Source organism: Microtus oregoni, unplaced genomic scaffold, assembly GCF_018167655.1.
Source record: "Microtus oregoni isolate MIOR12 unplaced genomic scaffold, Mior012 000016F_ref0000370, whole genome shotgun sequence".
Taxonomy (NCBI): domain Eukaryota; kingdom Metazoa; phylum Chordata; class Mammalia; order Rodentia; family Cricetidae; genus Microtus; species Microtus oregoni.
In genome coordinates, this window is record NW_024543075.1 from 41,110,235 (window position 1) to 41,120,513 (window position 10,279).

Sequence of the window (10,279 nt, forward strand, 5' to 3'; positions counted from 1 at the left end):
TATATATATATATATATATATATATATATATATATATTTCCTTTATGGGATATAAAAGAAAGAGTATTGAGTTATATTGAGTTATATATATAAACATATATATAAACATATATATTTATATACATATATATGTTGATAGCTGAAGGAAGTTAAAAAGTGGAGCAGAAACAAAGGCAGAGATATTTAGAACCTGCTGTAAGCGATATGATCGCAGAGATGAGCTTTTCCACTACCAAACAGGTAGGAAAATTAAATGAAATGTAGCTTTTTCACTAGCAATCACCTAGGATACAGCTGAGATCACAGCAGTTACACGCATATGCTCTGTAGCTGAGTTTGACTGGCCCACAGCAGCCGGCTGAATCTAATCCTGTGAGGACCCAGAAGGAAAGCAGGAGTAAGTTTAGAGCGCAAATTTTACCACGCAGTCAGGAGCCAGAGTCAGTCAATAGAACAGAGGAGAGGGTTCAGAAATTCTCCTAATTTTATGATTGCAAGTAAAAATAAAAAAGAGAGTTAAAAATCAGTGGCATGTCCTACCTCTTGCCGTGTGGCCCAGCTTCAGCTAGAAGCTGGACAGGCAAGTTTGCAGAAAAGGTAGCCTCGGGGAACTGCAGCTTCAGGACAATTAAAAATGAATAAGCAGGTTAAATATGTTTCCTCTTTACATTTCACAATTTTGCTTCTTTGTCAAAAATCTGTAGTTAGTAGGTGTGTGGATTGATGTCAGTTCCTTTGATCCTCATATCTGTTTTCAATCTGTCTTCAGTACTGTGGCTCTGTAGTGAAGGGATTGTGATGCATTCAGAAGTTCCTTGATTGTACAGTATTTTAGGATTGTTTAGGCTAACCTGAGTTTTCTTTCTTCTTATGAAATTGAGGATTGTTCTTTCAAGGTCTGTAAAGAATATTACTATGATTTTAATGGGCATTTGCATTGAATCTGTAGGTTGCTTTCAGTAAGATTGTCATTTTTGTTGTGTTGGTTCTACCTTCACAAGAGAATAGATCTTTCCATTTTCTGATGCCTTAAATTTCTTTCTTCAAAGATTTAAAGTTCTTATCATACAGGTTTTTCCATTTGTTTGGTTAAAGTTACTCCAAAATATCTTATGGTATTTATGGCTATTGTAAAGGATGATGTCTCTCATTTATCATATGTATAGAAGAGGTGCATTTTGGGTTGTTTTCAGATTCTGTCTATGGCAAAATAATTCTCCTGTGAACATAGTTGAGCACATGTCCTTATGGTATGGTTGACCATCTTTCTTTGTATAGGCCCCAAACTGGTAATATTGAATTTTAAGTTAGATTGTTGCCTAATTTTCTGAAAAATCACCATACTAAGATCCAAAGTAGGTGTGCCAATTTGCACTCCCACCAGCTATGAGGGAGTTTTTTCTTTACACCACATTCTCTTCAGCATAAGTTGTCATAACTGTTTTTAATCTTGGTCATTTTTACAGGGATAAGATGAAATATCATAGTTTTGATTTGTATTTTTTCTGATGGCTAAGGATGTTGAGCATTTTTAAAGTATCTTTCAGTCATTATAAGTTCATCTACTGAGAGTTTTCAGTTTAGGTCTGTACCATTATTGGATTATTTGTTCTTTTGATGACTAATTTCCTGAGCTCTTTGTATGTTTTTGGAGTGGATAAGTAAAGATTTTTCCCATTCTATATGCTGATTTTGTGTCTTGTTGACTATGTTCTTTGGTATACAGAAGCTTTTAAATTCAGGAGATTTCATTTATTGTTTCTCTCAATGTCTGTACCACTAAGGCTGTGTTTGAGATGTACCAATGTCTTTAAATGTACTTCTAACTTTTTCTTCTGTGAGGTTCAATATGGTTGGTTTTATGTTGAGGTCTTTGATTCATTTGGATTTCATTTTTGTGCATAGAGATAAATATGGATCTGTTTTCATTCTTCTACATGTTGATGTCTAATTAGGCTAGCATCATTAGTTCAATATGCTTTCTTTTTTGATTTTATTATCAGTTGGCAGTCTTGCAAGTTATAAGGAAGATAGCTACAAACTTTTATTTAGATATTCAATGGCTAAAGCCCTAATTATAGTATTATTGTGGGAGATCTTAAGCCACTAAGTAAAATTCTTAAAGGGAGCAATGAACCAATTTCCAGTTGAGAGCTTATAGAAGCCGCCAAACAGGTACTCAAGCAAGTGGAGTATAGATCATGTAGAATATACAATAATCATCAAGTACAGTATATTAATTATGATTCAGCTATGGCAAGTGTGTATGTTAAGTACAAAACTTATTCTATAGCAGTTTTATAAAAAAAACAGAATGTACCTTCGAATTTTTGCCAGTTAAGATATTAAAATCTTAATTTAAAGCAGTAACTTGTCAAATACAAAAAAGCAGAATGGAATCTAGGAGATATTTTAGCAGAGTACTGACTATGATCAATGTATTTTATTCTAAGCGATAAATTAATTGATAATTTTAAGATAGTGATTCTTGGACAATAGTGTTTGCTCGATTTAAAGGTCAGAGTAATAATCTTTTCCTAGATAATTGTTGCTGCAATTTGCAGAACTGTATTTTGCTAATGTTATAGCTAAAGATCCATTAAAGGATGTTATGCAGAATTTTACAAATGGCTCTTCCAATAGAAGAACAGCATATATGGTTAATAATGAAAAAGAATTGTGGAGCGTGATATAGCTCCTTGAAAACAACTAAGAGGATAAAAGTTGCAGGCAGATGTTGGAGGAGAGAGTTGTTCGTTGGTTCTTGGCAGCCTGGCTAGTTTAGCCCCAACATAATCACACAGAAACAGTATTAATTAAATCACAGCTTGGCCCATTAGCTCTAGCTTTTTATTAGCTAACTCTTACATATTAATTTAACCTATTTCTATTAATCTGTGTATCGCCATGTGGCAGTGACTTACTGGCAAAGTTTCAGCATGTCTGACTCTGGCAGCAGCTCCATGGTGTCCCTCAGACTCCGCCCTTCTTTCTCTCAGCATACAGCCTAACTTTCCTTGACTAGTTCTGTTCTTCCCTGCCATAGGCTCAAAGCAGTTTTTATTAATTAACCAATAAAAGCAACACACAGACAGAAGGACCTCCTATACCAGACAGATCTTCTACAGACAGGTCTGGCATGATGGCACCAAGGTGACCTTTGTTAAGGCAAGATGAAAAAGCCCTTGCAATGAATTATGAAAAGGTCCAGCTTATATAAATTTGGGGTTCAGGATAGGCTTTCTTTTTTTCACAGAGAGAAAATAAAGTTGGATGAGATGACTGCATACACAGTAAAGGAGTGGCAGACCTGATGACGTCATAGCTGCAAAGGTCCCCATATAGGAGTTGGAGAGGAGTCCTTGGTCCAATTTTCCCTGCCCCCACAGAGAGGAGTGCCTGATCCATGGACCACCACTTTGCACTGTAGGGTGTTGTGCTGCACTGAAGGACAGATGCTGAGCTGCCTTCAAACATCCCAGACACAGACACAGATGCCCTACTGAGATGACCTGCTGCATGATGACCACAATTATCGGCAGTTTAAATCCTGTTTGCTTTGGAGATGAACTAGAAATGCAGACTGAAAATCTGACTGTTTTAATCTTTGGGACACAGAACTCATTTTCATTAAAATATTGGACCTGAGAACTAAGACCCAAGCTTTCCCCCTTACAGAAAGAAAGACTCAAAATAATGAATGACTAAAACCCCTCCTCACTTAAGAAGGTAGTCTCAGGGTTAAACTGCTGTTCAGAGACTGGAACTGGTATTTGATAACTGCAATATCACTGTACTCTCATCCATCAGAAAAGCTTTTCTTGTCTTTTGATTAATGTGGATTTAAGAAAATTGTGACATGTTTAATTGTGGATTGATTGTTAATTCCCATCCTAGATTTACTGTCCTGATAATGTTTATAACTATTTATAAGATGTTGAGAAAATTTTGATGTACTCTACAAATGTTTGGATTTAATTGTGGATTTATTATTGATTATGGTATTGACATGATAATGTTTGTAACTGCTTATAAGATGTTGAGAAAGGTTTGACATACACTGTAAATGTTTGAACTTAATGCATATGTTAAGAATTGTAGATTTTGATACAATGTAAAAGATTTAAGAGGTGCTCTAAACTAGCGGAAGAAAGACTATAGCTTTTAAGAACATGATTATTCATAAAACATGATTGGATTAAAATCTGCTCTGCTTTCAAGACCTGCTAGGACAATGGTGTCTCAGAATTGTAGGAGTGGCCAACTAACAACTGGTCTAACCTGTGGTCCATGCCAAGAGGAGACCATGTGCAAAACTGCATGGATAACCAGAAACCAGAGACTAGATAACCCAAGACCTAAGGTCGAATCAAACACAACTGACAAAACAAACAAACAAATATATAAATGGTGATTTGAATAAATAAACAAGTAGATAAATAAATGATTTATATTCAATTTTTCTGCTGTATTCATACACTAGTTCCTACCCTTTTCTCTTGTAACTGATGGGATAAGATGCAGAGACCCAAAGCCTGACATTAGACAGAGCTCAGGGAATCTTGCAGAAGAGCAGAAGGAATGATTGTAGGAGGAAGAGATCATGGTCCACAGAATCAACTAAGCAAGGCTCAAAGGGGGGCAACAGAGACTGAAGCAGAATCAAAAAGCCTCCATGGGTGTGAGCTGCATATATGTTACCCCTGCATATATGTAATGGTTGTTTAGCTTTGTGATTTTTGAGAGATTCCTAACAGTGGGAGTGTGTGTGTGGGGGGGGATCTCTGACTCTTTTGCCTGATCTTGGGACCCTTCTCCTTCTACTGTGTTGCCTCATTCAGACTTGATATGAGGGTTTGTACTTGGTCTTACGGTGTCTTGTTATGCCTGTTAGGTTGAAATCCTTGGGAGACCTGTTCTTTTATGAAGGAAATAAAGGAGGAGTGGATGTGGGGGAGAGGTGATGTGTGAGAGTAAGAGGGAAAAGAGGAAAAAGAGAAGACTCCAGCCTGAGTGTATTGTATGAGAGAGGAAGAGGTAGGAAGGAAAGTATGAAAAAAGGGAGGAAAGAAGGGAGCGAGGGAGGAAAGGAGGGAGGGAAGAAGGGAGGGAGGGAAGGAGGGAGGGAGGGAGGGAGGGAGGGAGGGAGGGAGGCAGGGATGGAGGGAGGGAGAAAAGATGACTAAAGTGAAATGCTGTCGGTCTCACACCGGAATTTAATCAGTGAGCTGTTGATCCGACCTATGGAGAAAAAAACCTTACCACCCTAATTAAGTCAATTAAGCAAGCTTTATTAACTCTGCCTAGGACTGACTCTGCAATATGAGATTTGAAAATACAGAGAGGGTTAACATTTCAGGTCCTCTCCTAGGGAAAAATATAAAAGTGTAATTTTGCAACATAAGAAATTTGCAGAATTTTACAGAAAAAAATTGACTGTTTGACAAAGAGTCTTGGCAGAACACCTGGTGTTACTGGGTGGAGCACATGTGAATTAAACCTGAGTTTTATAGCAAAAGAAACATATTATTCAGACCTTATGACAAAAATGGCTTTTTCCACTAATATGGAATCATGTTGTACGAACAGAATGCCATATTTATACAAAAACAATCCTAATTTTATCTCTTCCTTCCTTTCTTTCTTTTTTTCTTTTTTCTCTTTGTGACCTTGGCAGTCCTAGAACTATCTCTGTAACCCAGGCTCTCCTGGAACTCACAGAGATCCTCCTGCCTCTGCCACTTAAGTGCTGCTGGATTAAAGGTGTGCACCACCTAAAGTCTCTAACCATGCATTTTAAGCAAAGTTTGATAAAGGAATCACACCTGAGGTCCAGCTTTCTCACACTGGTCCATCAAGAGGTTCTCAGAGCTGGAGAATCCAGGGTTTACATTGGACAGGATGCTACTTTCAGGAGGCTAGCTGAAACCAGACAGTGACCTCAGTCTCTTTTGTGTGGTGCAGTCAAGGTCACTTGATCAAAGATGTTGTCTAATCCCAAAGGAGACTGTTGTTTGCTTTTAGAATGTCCACACTGGGAAAAAAATGACCCTGAACGTATAGTCTGTTTCCTGAGTAAGGAAGGGACCTCGCATTTGAGGCACTTTACCAGGCATATTAATATAGCAGTTATACCTTCATACCCTCAACAAATTCTCTAACTACTGACAAAAACATTTTAAGAAGCCCAGAGGCTCCTGCTATGAAACTACTGTGCAGGTGATTGATTCAGTTACCCACCTAATCCCATCCTGTTGACACCTTAACACTGGATTTCATCCCCTGTTGAGGCAATAAAACCAGATTCCTGTTTTTCTAGTCCTGAACACAGTAAATACTTCGAAGATTCTTCAGTATTGATTTGCATCCAGGCCAAAAGGAAAAGACTAACAAACAGTGTGAAGTAACAGGATTTATTTGCTCAAGTACAATGAATAAAATAGCCCCTCCAGTGTGTTCTATATAGCTGAGCCAAAGAAAGACTTTATAGGATACAGCTACAAAAAGTACATTGAATAAAAAAGTCCCTCCAATGTCAGATACATAGCAAACCCTAAAGAAAGATTTTACAAGAAACAGTTAAAGAAGGCAGTTTGGCCAGCACCTTGCAGGCTTAGCAGAAATCCTGCATCCAAGCCTGTAAGTGGTAAATTAGCCTCTGCCCTGCTCAGAGTCCCTGAGTACTAGGAGAGGCACTGGAGATGTCCCCTAGGAACCCAGAAGCTTTCAGGAGTTTAATTCATATTAGGAACCTGGAAAGTTACTTCCACATCCAGTCTTGCTAGAGACTCAGCAAGGCCAGGCAAGGGCACAGAGGAAGGGTGATAATTCACACTTCCTGGGGGCACAGATGCAAGTCTCTTGTTTCCAGGGACTCCTCAAGTTCACAGTGTGTCCACAGGAGCCAGGGTCAGCAATTGGAGTGAGCACTATTAACAACCAGAGACCTCCACCTTTGCTTGTTCTTCTTGGTTCTGAATCTTCCTCCCTGAGTGCCCATGGCTCCCTGAGCAGGCGGGAACCTGGCTGAAGTGTGACATGGGTAATTCTCCTTGTCGGGACCCTCTGTGTCTGGGCTGGTGAATAACAACAGCATCAACTGGCAGAGTGGACTCGGTTTTCCTGAGGTTCAGCGCGGGTTTCGGGCGGTTGTGTTCCAGAAGCGCTTTCCACTGGTCTAAGGTAATTTCTTTGGCTGCAGCGCTCTCCACGGGCCTGCGTGGCTCTGCAGCTCCCACACAAGATCCTCTGTTGAGCTTTCTCTGTCGGTCTTGGCCAACTGTGCCTACTGGCCCAGTGACGCTGTCCTTTTCGAGTTCAGTCTCCCGAACATAGAGAAGCACATAGGCTGGTTCACTCAGGACAGAAGTCACATCACACCTGGCGACTTTCGAGTCGTCCATCTTATACCACTTCCCATTGCCAGCTCTGACATAACAGAAGTAATGTCCACTGTGACACGTCAAACCGGCATGGACCAGCACAGCATAGAGTACATAGACCGATGGTCCTCTATTAGGCTGAGTCATGTATGGCTGCAGGTCAAGGGACTCAGTGTAGCTCACTTTTCTGTCGACTTTGTCGCCCGTGAAACCTGAGAAGCGATTCAAGACCAGCATGAGAACCTTCGGGGCAGTTTGGACCATCAGGGTCTTCGAAGCTGTCGTCTTCCCCTGGCAATGGTCACAGTGGTAGGCATTTTCTCCACACAGCACTTCGGCCTGCACTAAATCCTCCAAGGCTTGCTTCACACTCTGAGCCGCGTGGATATCCAGGGATATGTCCAGGAACGGGTTAAAGGAATCTGAGGTACCCTGGCAGTGGAGACACTTGATCTGAGATCTCCATGAGCCTCCAAATATCGCGTGGATAGGGGTGCTGTTCTCAGATGGGGCTCCTGAGTGCTTGCTCCCTCGAAGGCAGGATTCGTGCATGGCGTTCAAGGTGAACATCAGAAACTCGTGGGCATCCTCTTGCTTGTGCTTGTGGAAGGCGTCAGTCAGCTTCTTTGAAGGCTGCATGACCTCCCCGGACTGGCGGAAACTCTGGGTCACATGAGCTTCCATGGCACACATTGGACAGCCTCCATGGTGACCGCAGCTCTGAGAGTGCTCCCGGGAGAGCATGTAGTTGGCAAGAGGTGGCGTGTGCGTCAGACACTGCAAGGCTGCATTAAGGTAGCAACTGTTTCCAGTGTTCTGGAGACCTGCACCCACGCTATTGAACCTCTCCCAACTCATTGTGGGCTTGGCCCTGGCAGCCAGCTCTGCTACCACTAGCCCTTCATCTGGACGCAGGTCTGGGGCGGCAGGAGCTGCCATGGCTGACAGTGCTGAAGGATAAGAACAAAAAGATAAGTCAGGATCAACAGTGTTGGTCAAGGACTTCTGAGCTGGAGTGGCCTTGCAGTGAGATTCACCTTCTGAGAGCCACTGGGCTGCCTCCATGTCTCCAGATGCCACTTCCAAACACCGCGCTGGGATCTTCTCAGGGAGAACAAAGGGGATGCGTTTCCTTCTGAAAAGCACTCCAAATGAGGAAGGCACCCAAAGGCTCTGCTTTTAAATTTCAATCCTCTGACCACACCCACTAATCCCTGCTGGATCAGCCAATCACCTACAAGCCTCTAATCGCCTAGGGCAATCTAGGGTGTGGTTTATGCAAAGCAGTACTGGAATCTGATCTCTTTGGAGCCCATTTTCCTAGGTGTCTTAAGCTTGGGTTTTCCTTTTAACAAAACCATAAAACCTCAGCAGATAAAGCAAGGATGAATGGGTCTACTGTACAAGAGTCTCCTTCATGTTGTCAGTCCCACCAAATGACAGTGTAGACTACCAACCCGAATTGGTTCTGGACCAATTAAGCAGGGTTTACATCTGTGCAAAACAGAGCAGGACCAGGGTGGGTGCTGCCTACCTCACCCACCATCCATATCTGTGTGTGTGTGGTTGGGGGGTGAGGGGGGTGCTCAGGAGATCAGCAGCAAATTTTTTTTCCCGGACTCCTTTTAGAGGGAAAAAGTCTGTGGGTCTTCATGTAAAGCAAATTCTAACTGTTCTTAATAAAAACCAAAGTCAGATATTATGGGGTGAAAGGTGGGAGATAAGAGAAACATAGCGGCCAGCCGCTAGAAAGACCTTTTATCTCTACTGATGATCAGACCAAAGGGGTGATCCTGTCTTCAGACTGTACCTCTGACTCTATCTCCAGACATCATCTGTCTCTTCCAAACCTCGGACTGCACTGAGTTCCTGTGTCTTCTTGCCTTAGATTCCACTCTCTGCCCAGCCATATCACTCCTGTCTCCATCTCCCTAGTGCTGGGATTAAAGGTGTGGAATCCAAACTCCTGGCTGGGATTAACTCTGTGACCTCCGTTTCTCTTTTAGACAGATTCAATCTCCTGTGAATCTCTCTAATTCAATCAAGGGTGGCCTTGATCCAAATGCCTCTGTTTGCCTAGGATTAATCCTGGGATTAAAGGTGTGTGCCACCTGGACTTAGTGGTAGATCCGTACTCAGATCTTCAAGCAAGCTTTATTCGTCAAAACAAAATATCACTACATCTTCAGAGGCTCAAGAGATCATCAGCAACTTAACTTTTTGTTTGTTTGTTTCTGGTTTGTGAAATTTTTTTTGTCGTTTTTCCAAGACATGGCTTCTCTGTAGCTTTAGAGTGTGTCGTGGAACTTGCTCTTGTAGACCAGGCTGGCCTCATACTCACATAGATCCATCTCTCTATGTCTCTGAAATGATGGGATTAAATCTGTTCCACCTGAAAGACTTTGGGGCACCTTAGCACTACTGCACCCCCCTTCCTGGGAACCAGGCCCTTAGCATTAGAAGGCACCTTAGCAGTACTGCACTCCCCTTCCTGGGAACCAGGACCCCGGTAACCAACCACGCGTGCACGGGAGCTTTGAGTACTTTCCATCCCCATTGTAGTCTTTCTTCAATAGACCCGGACCCTGCAACTGGGGTGAGACGACCTGCAGGTGTTCCTCCTTGTAATCGCCATAACATTGATCAAGTAGAGTTAGCTGACCATTGTATCAACTAGTCAAAATAGTTGACAAATGATTTTTGGACTTTCTCTTTGATTCTGTACTACCCCCTCCCTGATTTTGTGTTTTTTTTTTTCCTTTAAAAGAGCTTGTAATAGACGAAGCAGGCGTCCTTCTCCTCTCGAGGCTGAGGGACCTCTGCCATGGCAGAATAAAAATTCCTCTTGCTATTGCATCAACCGTGCTGTGAGTGTCTCTTGGGGCGACCTCCTCCTT

The 10,279-nt window shown here is 41.9% G+C and overlaps 1 protein-coding gene across 1 annotated transcript; it reads right to left on the reverse strand.

Moving 5' to 3' along the window:
* Positions 1-6,932: 6,932 nt before the first annotated feature.
* LOC121457388 (ubiquitin carboxyl-terminal hydrolase 17-like protein B) lies at positions 6,933-8,447 on the reverse strand. The gene has a single exon (XM_041666060.1). It carries the CDS (start codon positions 8,445-8,447, stop codon positions 6,933-6,935), a length of 1,515 nt encoding a protein of 504 aa, XP_041521994.1.
* Positions 8,448-10,279: the final 1,832 nt, after the last annotated feature.